This window comes from Pseudophryne corroboree, chromosome 5, assembly GCF_028390025.1.
Source record: "Pseudophryne corroboree isolate aPseCor3 chromosome 5, aPseCor3.hap2, whole genome shotgun sequence".
Taxonomy (NCBI): domain Eukaryota; kingdom Metazoa; phylum Chordata; class Amphibia; order Anura; family Myobatrachidae; genus Pseudophryne; species Pseudophryne corroboree.
In genome coordinates this window covers 87,184,416-87,200,397 of record NC_086448.1, presented here as the reverse complement: position 1 = coordinate 87,200,397, position 15,982 = coordinate 87,184,416, and the positions used below count along the sequence as shown (strand labels likewise).

Below are 15,982 nucleotides of genomic sequence, written 5' to 3'. Positions count from 1 at the left end.
GCACGCAGGTGAGTTTTCTTCTCTCCCCTAAGTCCCTCGTAGCAGTGAGCCTGTTGCCAGCAGGACTCACTGAAAATAAAAAACCTAACTTAAACTTTTATTCTAAGCAGCTCAGGAGAGCCACCTAGATTGCACCCTTCTCGTCGGGCACAAAAATCTAACTGAGGCTTGGAGGAGGGTCATAGGGGGAGGAGCCAGTGCACACCACCTGATCCTAAAGCTTTTATTATTGTGCCCTGTCTCCTGCGGAGCCGCTATATCCCCATGGTCCTGACGGAGTCCCCAGCATCCACTAGGACGTCAGAGAAACAGGAAATCACATTGTATGATTTTTAAACAATTTATTTGTATATTCTTGCGGAAAATAAATATTTGGACAATCAAAAAGTTTAACTCAATACTTTGTAATATAACCTTGGTTGGCAATTACAGAGGTCAAACATTTCCTGTAGTTCTTGACCAGGTTTGCACACACTGTAGCAGGTATTTTGTCCCACTGTTCCATGCAGATCTTCTCTAGATCTGTCATGTTTTGGGGCTGTCGCCGGGCAACACGGACTTTCAACTCCCTCCACAGATTTTCTATTGGTTTGAGGTCTGGAGACTGGCTAGGTCACTCCAGGACCTTGAAATGCTTCTTATGGAGCCACTCCTTAGTTGCCCGGGCGGTGTGTTTGGGGTCACTGTCATGCTGGAAGACCCAGCCACGTTCCATCTTCAATGCTCTTACTGAGGGAAGGAGGTTTTTGCCCCAGATCTCACAATACATGGCCCCATTCATCCTCTCCTTAATACGGATCAGTCGTCCTGTCCCCTTTGCAGAAAAGCAGCCCCAAAGCATGATGTTTCCACCCCCATGCTTCACAGTGGGTATGGTGGTCTTGGGATGCCAGTTATCATTCTTCTCCCTCCAAACACGGCAAGTGGAGTTTATACCAAAAAGTTAGATTTTGCTCTCGTCTGACATACATTACAGTCTACCAATCCTCCTCTGGATCATCCAGATGGTCACTGGCAAACTTTAGACAGGCATGGACATGTGATGGCTTAAGCAGGAGGTTATTTCGGGCACTGCAGGATTTCAGTCCATGAAGACGAAGTGTATTACTAATGGTAACCTTTGTGACTGTGGTCCCAGCTCTCTTAAAGTCATTGACCAGGTCCCCCCGTGTAGTTCTGGGCTGATTCCTCACCGTTCTCAAGATCATTGATACCCCACGAGGTGAGATCTTGCATGGACCCCAGGTCGAGGGAGATTGTTAGTGATCTTGTATTTCTTCCATTTTTTTATAATTGCGCCAACAGTTGATCTCACCAAGCTGCTTGCCTATTGTTAAGTAGCTCATCCCAGCCTTGTGCAGCTCTACAATTTTGTCCCTGGTGTCCTTAGACAGCTCTCTGGTTTTGGCCATGGTGGAGAGGTAGCAGTCTGATTGTTTGAGGGTGTGGGCAGGTGTCTTTTAAACAGATAACCAGTTCAAACAGGTTCCATTAATACAGGTAATGAGTGTAGGATAGAAGAGCAACTTAAAGAAGAAGTAATAGGTCTGTGAGAGCCAGAGATCTTGCTGCTTGGTAGGTGTCTAAATATTTATTTTCCACAAGAATATACAAGTAAATTGTTTAAAAATCATACAATGTGATTTCCTGGGTTTTTTTTTTTTTTCAGATCCCGTCTCTTACAGTTGAAGTGTACCTGTGAATTACAGGCCTTTCTCATCTTTTTCAGTGGGTCAACTTGCAAAATCGGTGGCTGTCCAAATACTTTTTTGCCCCACTGTGTGTGTGTATATATATATATATATATATATATATATGCAAAACAGAATTTACTGTGCTATATAGGGAACTGTTAATATATATATTTACTGATACAAATATATAAATATCTCTCCTTCCTCCCCCCCACCTCGCACACCACAGTCTGTATGTCTCCCTCTCTCCTTCCTCCCACACACTCCACAGTCTGTCTTTCCCCAGTGACTCCATGCTGCATTCTCAACTCCCTCAACCCATTCCAAAGCCTGTGCCCTCTCACCAATCCACTCTTACCCTGGGGAGAGACTCACCCGCGCTGCAGTACCCAGTACCCAGACCCTAACATCACATAGAAGGAACCATGCAACCCACACACCCCACCAGAAGAGGCCGGAGCAGGTCACGGAAATCCTGGTCTCTAACTGCTGCCAACAGAGCCGGACCCGGAAGAGCGGGTGCACACTGCGGTTTCCGCACAGTCACTGTGTGTGAGAGGCTTCTGTCACACTGAGGCTACGCACACACCAGCTACAGCTCGCTGCCCTATTTGTACAATATGGCTCACATCCCTGCTGGCACTAAGAGGCATATCTTTGGGGCCCCTCTAATCCTTGGGGCCTGGTACAGTTGGCCCCTTTAACCCCCCTGTCGCCAGCCCTACCCAAGGTGGGTCCAGCCCTGAAACAGTAATATACGCTCTTGGTTTACACCAAGAGTAAGAAAAGTGTAGAGATGAGGGGGACAGTGTTAGTAGTAAATGTAACCACATTACCCAATTTGTACACAATAAAGTACTGTAATGAAGTGTCATCTACATAAGATACAATAGTGTCTGGCCAGTGTTATAACTAAATGCAAAACTCACATTTACTATGTAAAATACAAATAAATCCAGACACAAATATAAACTGAAACGGAATTCTATGAAATACAAACAATTGTTTTATTCCCCTTTGAAGGTCTATTTTTTATACCCAGAATGGGTTATGGTTTTGTAAGTAAGGGTGGGAAGCTTGAACTGGATTCTGAGTGGGATTGGGGGACATTGATGTAGATTGCAGAGGGGGTAGGCACAGTGGCATCATGAGGTGGATGCAGGGGGTGCACCCTTCAATGGGGTGACACCAAAAAGAGCTGCAAACCCGCACCCCCATCCCATCCACGTCCGCAGCGTATATAAAACTTTTTTTGTTTTCCTTAATTGGGGAAATGCAAGTAAGACTGGTATTCCAGTACCTGCAATCATTGACTGTAGGTATTTGCATCGCTGGGGGCTATTCAGTTAACCCCAATAAGCCGTCACGAGCCGCAGCTTATTGGTTATTTGTTTCACCTGCCTCAGGCATGACAATGTCTATAATATTTGTCCTATTAAAAACACGTTAAAGGTTAAAGAACACAGTACGCCATTGGCGCAAAAAGTACCGCAAGGGTACTCCCTTAACTATACCTTAAGGAATGTACTTATACTGTAAACATTTGTGCAGTGACAATGTGTGGATGTAATGCAGTGTAACCTTGTTAGCTTAAAAGCTGTATGTGCGGCTATGACGCTCTGAGAAACCTTTATGCATTTATAATAACCAATCAAATACCGGTCTAAGGTTCTAACGCCTTTAGTAAGAATGTTATTACTTGCAAAAAGAGTAATACAGTACAAGTCACACACTACAATATAACACAGACTAACTAACCAGATAACTACACAGGAAATACAATACAATTATGTTTAAGGGAAAATGAGAGAGAAAGAAGAGAAGAGAGAGAGAGAGAGATGGCTCACAATAACAATAAAGACAATATGTTTGCAGAGAAGCTTACACATGTGAGGAACAATCGCTGCGCAGTTAGTCAATGCTGAGAATCTTTGTGGAGAAAATACTTGACCTTACCCATACTGGCTGTCCCTATATACACAACCCTACAATACCGCATGGGACAGAAGCTAGACTCCATTTTGGGAAACCTCCCATGATTCCAAGGACTGCAACACATGGTTGAAAGGGGGATGCTAGCAGCCATTTTAGATTTGCAGGTCCAAACACATGGCACTCTCTGCTACACCACAATCACATAGCAGAAGACACAAGACTCCATTTTATTCCAAAATGTCCAAGCCTCAAAACAATGCATATGTTCTGATTTTACAATTCCAAACCAGCTAAATCACCTTTCACAATTTCAAGCAAACACAGTATCTCAATAACCAGAGCATACGAGCTATCACAAGACCAGACCACCAGGTACCCACAAGTATCAGCCTGCCATTGCTACACGCACATATTCAAAAGTAACTGCATGGTGGTATTCATGATTAACAAGATATATTATAACATACCAGCACAATCTATTTTAAATCACCATAGGCAAACAAATACCACAAATGCTATGCTACAGGTTGTCTAATGTCCCAGCTACCATCACAGATTCCCAGATCTATCACACAAACAAGTTACAATATCCTATTTAAACCAGCACCATTGACCTTAAAGCAATCTGTCTATATTTCCTTATCTAGCCATGTGAATTCAATACTTAGCCTTTAGCTTGGAGGTCAGTCCTGGGGATGTAGCCGCCATGCTGCTGGGTGCCAGGTAGCTGTGTGAGTGAGTGAGCCCTGTGATTTCCAGTGGATAATATCATACCTGCATTCCAGCTGTGGGGGTGTGTCAACCACAGGAAGTGTGTCTTTCACAGTATGTGGGCTGTCTTGTATCAGTGGCCTTGGTTATGCAAAATGTTGGGTGATGACTAACACATTCCTGTCTTCTGGAGAGCTATTGTTTGGCGAATACAAAACAAAACCCTGTCTCTGGGTTTTGTTCGATATTCATGATGTCCACTTTCAGTTGAGACAATGACATCTCAGCAATCATTCTTCTGCAGACAAACCCTAACCCATTCGTAAACACAGGTGTTGGCCCTCCTCATTGAGTCTCAAAGCTCAGTGTAATTAAAGGCTATTGTACTCCGTCTGCGGGAAAGATACTGATTTGGAATACAATTAATCTTCAATTACTATTCCTGTGCTTAACTATGCATATGAAGATGTGAAGCCCTCCCAACATGCAAACTATTGTTTGGGGAATCTCTAAGGTAAAAGAGCCATTTGAGACCCACTGATACCTGCTGGACTCAGGGGAATATTAACTTATAAAATACATTATATGGTTAAATTATGTAACGATTGAGTCGCACGCTGGGCACACAGAAACTCTACCGTAAATGCGCATACAGTGCGCCTGCGGGTGCATGTAACAGCGGGTATGCGCACGCACAGGAGAGCGCACACATGCGCAGCGCGGACATGTATGAGGTGCAAATATGGCAGTGTGTATAGTGATATTTTTCTGACTTTGACAGTCCACCCTTTGGCAGTCAACAATAACTGCCACTTCCTAAAACATTTCAAAAGGAGAAAAATATATGTCAAGTGTAAATACATTTCCATGGTTGGGTTGGGGAGGAGAAAGAGAAGGTGTGAAAAGGGTATGACCTAGTGAGATAGCAAAAGCATGTGTGTATGAATCCATGTTTGGGGGGTCATGTATCATCGTGCCGTACGTGTTTTAACTCAAGCTTCGAGGTATTGAGAAGTATACATTTGAATTCCTTCTTATCCCGTATCAAGGGTCTGTGGATGGGCTGTCAAACTCTACCGAGCTCATTTCGGCGTTTTGCGACAAAATGGGGGAGCACATTTTAGTTGATGATACATGAATGGGGGGAATATGTGATTGCTGATATCTGTGCCTGTATTCCCTATCGACTATGTGTGTCATTACCTGAGGGTTGTAGAAATGACGATAAAGAACACTTATGGTAAATGCAGTGGTATTCTATGTCAGGTTAATGAACATTTGTCGGCTGAAGTCTTGTTCGGTGTCTGTTGAATGCAGTCTTCTTTGTGCTTTTGCTCATAAGGTGCGAGCAAAAAGCTTTGTCAATGTCCATAGACTTACAAAAGTGTTGGGCTAGCGTAATTTTAAAATTTCTAGGGAAACTGGGGGTCTATGGCATAGTTCATCAAATATCTGTGTATAAGGTTGTCAAAACTTCTTCTTTAATCCATCAGTTGTCTGTATACAGGCTCGTCAAATTCCTCGTCCAAGTGGGTCTTTTTACCTTGGAGAAAACGGAAAAAACAGGTGAAAGAAACAGGTCGTGGAATCACCTTTTATCACAGCGTGGTTTCAATGGTTGGGTCGTAAATCAAATCCATTTTGTTATGCGATACAGTCATTATTTCAGGCAGTACTTTTCCAATATAACACAATCCTTCAGAGTTTGGGGCAAGCCACTTATACGCCTTCCTCCCGCATATGAAATATGCATCATCGGGGAGAACATATGGGACAGAGTAGGACATAACCATATTACACATCCTCCATGTGAAATCTCCTACCCCTAATTCTCCCATCTGTCTAGTACACGTATCAGCTTGTACGATATGTGCACAGTATCCTGGTGATACCTCTCCAACTTTCGTAATCCTACTTCCTAGGGTATACCTATATCGGAAAGATTTTTCTCTACTGGCTATGTGGCGTATAAGCTCTGTATCTGTTGGCATTCTATCTGCTCTATATGAAAAGGTCATGGTTTGGTTACTCCATGACACTTCCCAATTTCCCGGCTTTCGGGGATTGGTAATGTTAAAACATACTAGGGGTCTATCCACATGATATTGGTGGAGCTTCAAACTAGGAGGACTAGAGATATTAAACCTCCTGTCCACCGGTCTCCCACCCTTTAGCTCAAGTACCTCCCCTACCGTTAAAGGAAATGGTACTAGCCCTGATTTGCTATGACCTTGAGGTACTTGAGAGCATACCCAACAATCTGTCTTATTTAACACACTACCCACTAAGGAGTGATAGTCACTCAATGGATGCCGGTCCATGTGGATATTAAAACTGGATTGGCATTTCTTAATGCACCCATCCTCAACTACATTGTCACAGAGCCTACAGATACAGTTTTCTTCAGCTAACAATCCTTCACAATGTTTACAAATAACATGGCTGCTAGATCGTTTCCGGTACTCGCCTTTGCTTGGTGATTGTGTTGCTATTAGAAATTTACACCTCCGTCTCAGTCATCGGAACCTTTCTGGATCCTTTCTCGACCTCACTGGTACTCTCACCGAAACAGACTGCTCTGGTCAACATCAGGGTCAACATGAAAACACGGATCACAGTCTCTTGAGGCGAGTCCATCTTACAGGAGGAGAAAAGGAGAAATTTGTAATGGGGGTACAGGAAAACAGTTTGAGGGGGAGAGAAACTTGTTACGATAATTAGTTCTCTAGTCTTGTTGTTCTTCTTGTTCTGCTGTCATCTCAAAGGTGCTGTCTCTCAGTTTTCTAAACATTCTGGTGATACAATATTTCTTCTAGCTCAGCGCTCTTTCTGTAAGGAGCAAAAATCTTGCATTACCATTTGTCCAACTACTGTGTGACATACCATCTTTAAAACATGAAAACATGAGTGAGAAGAGAGAGAAAACAAAAAAAAAACACAGAAAGAGAGAACAATTCATATGCATATATATATAACATAACACATCAATAAACAACAACAGGAAAAAAAACATTTTTCAAACATTCTTTTTTTCTTCAGGAAAGAAAAACAAAACAAAACATTGTCAGATCTTCCGTTCACCATCAGGCTGTCACATCTACATGTCCAATGGTATCCCTGCATAGTCTCTCCCACCAGCATTTCCATACCTACACTGTATCTGGCCAGGATACATCGATGCTGGCAGGTCATACTGGGGTGTGGTAGACTTCTGCAAGGACCAAATTGCTTATGTGATATTTGGGTCCTGCCGATGAACGTCAGAGATGGGGAAAAGAACATTTACAGATACATTTACAACGTTTCACCCGGTCATTCCTGTGTCTTCAGGGAATGACCTCCCAACTTGTTAACTGTTACCTCAGGCACCATCAGTCCTAGTGATCACCTTTCCTGACTACATATCATGAGTGTGGGCCAAAATTCTTCCTATCTGATCCCTGATTATAATTTGGTGTGTCATATTCATGCTCATATTCATGTCTAGGGGGTCTGATTTTATGTGGGCTGTTGCAGTTACTGCCATAATGCCCTTCTCTTTTGCAAAGATCACAAACCCTGGGCTTCCTCCAAGTGTCAGTGAAATGGGGTCTAGGTTGATTTGATGCCTCCTCAAACGCTTGGATGCTCATCACCATCAACCGCTTTCCCTGTACCTCCCTGATTCCTTGGATACCCTGATTATGTCGTTGTCTAGGGAGTTGATATACCTTCTGTGAATCTTTGATCATACACTTAGATCTTTCCTAGGATCTGGGAAATCAGACATGATTGATCTCAATTCTGTCCGGGATCAGGGACAGCGCATTGCACTGTCCTTGACGGGAATGGTTCCCTGATCGTTAGTCTTCCCATTGGGGACTGTGATCACCCTGACAGGACTAAATTCAATTACATCACCTTGTTTTGGTCTTACAATATGGGGTACATTTGTTTGTGCGTGATATGAAACATTGTACGTACCTGTGGACACGACCTCACCTGACCCTCCGTTAGGGGGTTTGATTATTGCCTTTACCGATTTGGTCGCGTCCACCTGGATGTCTTGTGTGATGGCTGCTGGAAGAGGTGCCGATATCGTGCTGGGCTCACTTTCTTGCTGGCAATCCTGAGGGAAGTTTAACATGGGGTGCGACTTGCACAGGTTAACATTTGTGATTTTTACACTTTCCTTTTCATAAACATTATTACATTTGTTACTTTCATTCTTAATACAGTTACTAAGTGCATTTTTATCGTACAACATTGTGCTATTTCTCTGCAACCATAATCCTCTCCATTGCCATGTCTCTCTTCCCAAGATGAGGGTCAGATATGTCAGTTAACTCTCTTTGCAATTCACTTTCCTGTTGCCATAACTGTAAATAATCAAAATGTTTGATTCGTCTCTTTGCTGATTTAATGAGACCTATCCTCCTCCTTAGATTTTGTAACACTTCTGGGCTAAAGCTGTCTATTTTTGGGAACTTCTCCCCGTCATGTACAGTCATTCTCTCCCGTTCATCACATAAAACCTCTGTGTGTGAACCGTATTTTTCACACATCACGTACCTTGCCGACCCAATTGGTCGGTCTACTAAATCAACCCGAACCGAGGTTGATCGCCCCCTACCTGAACAACTGGCCCCCATAACTCGTAGGTGTTGCTTTTCTGTAGCGAACCCTTACAAAAAACCAAGATGTCCTGGGCAGGCTGGCGGCGAAGTTTACCGAGTACTCCACTCACTCCTCGCCCACGTTGGCCAGTACTGCAATCACTGTATCCAGAGCTGTGGTACCCAACCTAGGGCCCCTGTGAACCTTTATTTACTGGGGCGCGTTCCCCAGCAAGTATCGGTTGTTGGATAGTTCCTGAGTGACCAGCGAACTTCCCTTAAAATAAAAAAAATTACACAAATCACGTCAGAATGTACAAATAGCGTTTGTGACCCCTTTACTCTAATGGTACTAGGTCAGATTACTAACTAATGTACACAATTACGTGCGGTACAATCGTTCAGCACATAAGCAACTAATCTTATGTACGGAGCGACCAACGGAATCGAAAATTACGGCTGCGAATTCCTTCAGCCAGAGCTTTATGGCCTATATGGGTCTCGCACCAACCCTTCTTGGTGTTGTGCTACTTGTCTCTATAGCGGACTTCCTTGTCTGCTGTACCTGGACCTCCTGGTCTGTTCTGGACCTCCTGGTCTGTGCTACAGTATGACCTCCTGGTCTGCTATACTCTAATGCTCAAATTTTATGTTTAACAAGGGATGCCTCCCAAGCCACCATGTACGTCACTTACACGTATGTACCTTCACGAGAACTCGATACTTTTCTTGTGGTTCAACCTCAAAATTGTATAAATTTATATGTAAAACACTCATTCACCACATGTACACTTTTGTTTCTATTTCTATTTCTGCGCAGAAATTTCTCTTTAAACCAGATGTGTTGTAAATTAGGAGAAGGATCTGTTAGTCTAAATTTCGGACACTAAAAATAGATTTGCACTATTTATCGCGTTGCCACCTTTTCGCCTGTTAAAATAACACTATCGTGTGACTTGAGTTACGTGGGCGTAACCAGACGCTCCGTTGCGTAATTTACGCTGCGTGCGTCGGCCTTTGCGTACGCGAGTCTCACCCTTTCTTAGAGACACGTGTACACCAGTCTTTTATCCACCGTAACACAACTAACACGTTTATCAATGTAGATGATCCTCGATCGTCTACCGAGCACCACACCAATCTCTCCTTGTACCTTTAGGTAGAGCTGCGTGTGCGCTTTACACTTTATCCCTTAATGTATTACTTTTACACTTTAACTATGAAATAGCGACAAATCTCTCTGAGCACGTTTATCAAAAAATGGCAACCAGGAAAGTGAGATGTGAAGATTACACAAATGAACATGCAATTCTAAATTAATCTAATAACATATATTGATGTAAGCACACGCATATAGATATTACATATAAGTACCAATCACTATTACTTATGATTGACTATGATATAGTCAATGCATAAAATGCAAATTTATAAATGCATAAAAAAACCTCATTAAATGATGATTTCTTTTTGACAATGGATGTCTGATTATTTCCTGAGTCAACTGAAAATCAGCCGCTTAGGAAAAAAATAAAAATGTGACCTTCCCAAAATGGCCGCTGCTCCTCCCCCTTTCACCTCCATGAGGGTCACACAAAATGGTGGACAGACCATGCTGCTTCTTGTCACAAAGAAAGTCATCATTCAAACTCCTAAAGTTATCATGCTATGCAGAGCGATTAAAAATAATTTTAAACCTATTTAAACAGACAAACCATCCAATCTGCGTGTGTAGTTGGCACCAAATAGAAATAAAAACTAGATTTACAAAGACAATAACGTACTGTTCTTACCTTCCAGTTCCGGATTCCTTCAGCACCCTTTACTAAGCGAAACAGACGCTTATCCAGACAGCACTACGAGGAATATGATCTCCCGCCCTTTGCTGATGGATAATGTCTGCTGGAATTACCTAGTATAGATATGTGAAGGACCGACGAGCCGCCAATTGACAATGTCTATAATATTTGTCCTATTAAAAACACGTTAAAGGTTAAAGAACACAGTACGCCATTGGCGCAAAAAGTACCGCAAGGGTACTCCCTTAACTATACCTTAAGGAATGTACTTATACTGTAAACATTTGTGCAGTGACAATGTGTAGATGTAATGCAGTGTAACCTTGTTAGCGTAAAAGCTGTATGTGCGACTATGACGCTCTGAGAAACCTTTATGCATTTATAATAACCAATCAAATACCGGTCTAAGGTTCTAACGCCTTTAGTAAGAATGTTATTACTTGCAAAAAGAGTAATACAGTACAAGTCACACACTACAATATAACACAGACTAACTAACCAGATAACTACACAGGAAATACAATACAATTATGTTTAAGGGAAAATGAGAGAGAAAGAAGAGAAGAGAGAGAGAGAGAGATGGCTCACAATAACAATAAAGACAATATGTTTGCAGAGAAGCTTACACATGTGAGGAACAATCGCTGCGCAGTTAGTCAATGCTGAGAATCTTTGTGGAGAAAATACTTGACCTTACCCATACTGGCTGTCCCTATATACACAACCCTACAATACCGCATGGGACAGAAGCTAGACTCCATTTTGGGAAACCTCCCATGATTCCAAGGACTGCAACACATGGTTGAAAGGGGGATGCTAGCAGCCATTTTAGATTTGCAGGTCCAAACACATGGCACTCTCTGCTACACCACAATCACATAGCAGAAGACACAAGACTCCATTTTATTCCAAAATGTCCAAGCCTCAAAACAATGCATATGTTCTGATTTTACAATTCCAAACCATCTAAATCACCTTTCACAATTTCAAGCAAACACAGTATCTCAATAACCAGAGCATACGAGCTATCACAAGACCAGACCACGAGGTACCCACAAGTATCAGCCTGCCATTGCTACACGCACATATTCAAAAGTAACTGCATGGTGGTATTCATGATTAACAAGATATATTATAACATACCAGCACAATCTATTTTAAATCACCATAGGCAAACAAATACCACAAATGCTATGCTACAGGTTGTCTAATGTCCCAGCTACCATCACAGATTCCCAGATCTATCACACAAACAAGTTACAATATCCTATTTAAACCAGCACCATTGACCTTAAAGCAATCTGTCTATATTTCCTTATCTAGCCATGTGAATTCAATACTTAGCCTTTAGCTTGGAGGTCAGTCCTGGGGATATAGCCGCCATGCTGCTGGGTGCCAGGTAGCTGTGTGGGTGAGTGAGCCCTGTGATTTCCAGTGGATAATATCATACCTGCATTCCAGCTGTGGGGGTGTGTCAACCACAGGAAGTGTGTCTTTCACAGTATGTGGGCTGTCTTGTATCAGTGGCCTTGGTTATGCAAAATGTTGGGTGATGACTAACACATTCCTGTCTTCTGGAGAGCTATTGTTTGGCGAATACAAAACAAAACCCTGTCTCTGGGTTTTGTTCGATATTCATGATGTCCACTTTCAGTTGAGACAATGACATCTCAGCAATCATTCTTCTGGAGACAAACCCTAACCCATTCGTAAACACAGGTGTTGGCCCTCCTCATTGAGTCTCAAAGCTCAGTGTAATTAAAGGCTATTGTACTCCGTCTGCGGGAAAGATACTGATTTGGAATACAATTAATCTTCAATTACTATTCCTGTGCTTAACTATGCATATGAAGATGTGAAGCCCTCCCAACATGCAAACTATTGTTTGGGGAATCTCTAAGGTCAAAGAGCCATTTGAGACCCACTGATACCTGCTGGACTCAGGGGAATATTAACTTATAAAATACATTATATGGTTAAATTATGTAACGATTGAGTCGCACGCTGGGCACACACAAACTCTACCGTAAATGCGCATACAGTGCGCCTGCGGGTGCATGTAACAGCGGGTATGCGCACGCACAGGAGAGCGCACACATGCGCAGCGCGGACATGTATGAGGTGCAAATATGGCAGTGTGTATAGTGATATTTTTCTGACTTTGACAGGCAGGCAAAGAAAAATCCCTGAAAACAGCCCAGTTTTTGTCCAAAAACAGGGCTGTTGAAAACACACAGGTCCACTGAACTTTTTAGACTTCAGGTGACCTAATTGGATAGCCCCAAAAAATATCAAAGAAGTATCAGAGTTTTTCTCTCCCGATGTCACTCCACGTGTAATTGTATACTGGCCTAGGTGCCTTATTAATCTTCAGTTGCAGTTTTGCTAAAATAACAAAACTGCAACTGCTATCTCTTGCATTCTTGGGGACGCCCAGCACAGGGCAAAGCCTCCCAGCATGCTAATGCCGGCCAGTGATGCTATCGCAATACAAATGTGATTTCATCTGGGATTTAGGGTAACACGCCGCCATGTTTCCAATCGCAGCGTCCGCGTGTAACGTCATGGCCGCCCCGAACCCATCTCCATCTATGATGGCATTCCCCCGCAATGCCGAGTTGATAACCCCACAACGCCGCGTCGTCGCCCCGTGAACTCCTCTGCTTGTCAAATCAGGCAGAGGCATTCGCATAAATTGGATTGCATCTTACGTTGTGAGCACGCACAGTATGGTCCTTGGGGGCGGGGCGGAGGCACCATGAGTTACCACACCGGGTGACACCAACCCTAGTGACGCCTCTGGGTAGGCAGATGCTGTGGGATCAATATGTAATGGTAGGAATCCCAGCCATCAGTATACTGACAGCGGAATCCCAACCACGGGTATGTCGGCAGCGCGGCGAGCACTAGTAAGCCCCTTGCGGGCTCGCTGCACTTGCCACTCTCTGGGCACAGTGGCTCGCTGCGTTTGCCACAGGATTTATTCTCCCTCTATGGGTGTCGTGGACACCCATAAAGGGAGGAAAGTCAGTAGCGCCGGGATTCCAGCGTAGGTATGTCCCTGCTAGTTGGGATTCCGACGTGAGTATTGTGACGTCCGGGATCCTGACTAGCGGTATAGTGACCGCTTCCCGATTCGGTCTATGCCAGAAGAGGAAAATATGGGGCGCATCAGCACTAAAACTTAGACTGAAGTGGAGAGAGGTAAGAAAGAGGAGGAGGTTACAGTAGTCTAAGCAGGAAATGTTCAGGGCATGCCTAGAGGTCCAGGGTTCTGTTTATGGAGATGAGTGGTGCCATATATAATATTGTGTCATTACATTTAATATGACACGGTAGTTCTCAAGAACAGAGGAGAGCTGCCCTTCGCAACTACAAAGGAGACATAGGATTTCTTACAGTATTGAGAGTGCATAGAGAACTTATATGTGTTCCTGAGAGCCACTATAAAACTGCAATGTTATTCTCTTTCCTCAGGTTTTCCTATTACTACACTGGCCTGGGATGTGTCTCATTGCTTTGTGCCTACGTTCAGATATCACTGTGGACTCTGGCCGCTGGCCGGCAGATTAAGAAGATCAGGCAGAATTTTTTCCATGCGGTGCTGAGGCAGGAAATTAGTTGGTTTGATGTCAATGATTCAGGAGAATTGAATACGAGGCTGACGGAGTGAGTGCACATATTTTACAAACTCATTTGGGGTTTCTCTGCTCAACAATGTCCGCACCCGCTTATATGCAGTCTCTGCCACATCTTATATGCAGTCTCTGCCACATCTTATATACAGTCTCTGCCACATCTTATATGCAGTCTCTGGCACATCTTATATGCAGTCTCTGGCACATCTTATATGCAGTCTCTGCCACATCTTATATGCAGTCTCTGCCACATCTTATATGCAGCCTCTGACACATCTTATATGCAGTCTCTGCCACATCTTATATACAGTCTCTGCTACATCTTATATGCAGTCTCTGCCACATCTTATATGCAGTCTCTGCCACATCTTATATGCAGTCTCTGCCACATCTTATATGCAGTCTCTGCCACATCTTATATACAGTCTCTGCCACATCTTATATACAGTCACTGCCACATCTTATATGCAGTCTCTGCCACATCTTATATGCAGTCTCTGCCACATCTTATATGCAGTCTCTGGCACATCTTATATACAGTCTCTGCCACATCTTATATGCAGTCTCTGCCACATCTTATATGCAGTGTCTGCCACATCTTATATGCAGTGTCTGCTACATCTTCCACTTTATGGTTTTCCTTTTGGTATAGTAATTGCCATGCCATCACTAACACCACAGCCTCTACTTAAAAATAGGAAAGAATCAGTGCAGAGAGTGCCTAAAACAGTTAATTAAACAGTGTTAGATTACCGCCACTGCCAAGCCTAGATACACTAAGAGCTCCATTTATCTTTGGTGACAGAAGGGATGCCCTGTTATTTCATATTGAGTCATATTATGACAAAGTTGCCTCTCAGCCTCTACTGCCAGGGTGGCCACTTCATCACTTCATCACTGAAACGTGAATTACACAAGATCAGTGGATAAATAAATCCAGGTAAGGTGCAGAATGAATGCAGGCAGCCACAGAACATGTGTAATCTATGTGTATGCAATGAAAATAGGATTTTGGTTACCTACCGGTAAATCCTTTTCTCGTAGTCTGTAGAGGATGCTGGGGTCAACATTAGTACCATGGGCTATAGACGGGTCCACCAGGAGCCATTGGCACTTTAAGAGTTTGAGAGTGTGGGCTGGCTCCTCCCTCTATGCCCCCCTACCAGACTCAGTCTAGAAACTGTGCCCGAGGAGACGGACATCTTTGAGAGAAGGATTTAACACAGATAGTGGCGAGATTCACACCAGCTCACACATACAAGGCACATCAAGCTAACTAGCTTGAAAACGTCAGCAACAGCTGAAACATTACTTACCAAGTAACAATACAGTACATAACTAAACCAAGCTGTACTGAACCATAAACGGGTGCAGGAAAACAAAGCGCTGGGCGGGTGCCCAGCATTTTCTCAGGACTACAAGAAAAGGATTTACCGGTATGTAACCAAAATCCTATTTTCTCTTACATCCTAGAGGATGCTGGGGTCCACATTAGTATCATGGGGATGTACTAAAGCTCCCAGAATGGGAGGGAGAGCGCGGAGGCCAAGTATCGAACTTGTAAAACTTTGCAAACGTGTTTGACCCAGACCAAGTTGCAGCTCGGCAAA

General features: G+C 43.3%; 1 protein-coding gene across 1 annotated transcript in view; it reads left to right on the top strand.

The window, feature by feature from the left end:
* Positions 1-15,982, top strand: part of LOC134929556 (ATP-dependent translocase ABCB1-like) — a 270,024-nt gene that overhangs the window by 18,599 nt on the left and 235,443 nt on the right. The window contains exon 3 of the mRNA XM_063925150.1: positions 14,212-14,403. Within this exon, the coding sequence (XP_063781220.1) occupies positions 14,212-14,403 (192 nt within the window). The remainder of the gene's footprint in view (positions 1-14,211; positions 14,404-15,982) is intronic.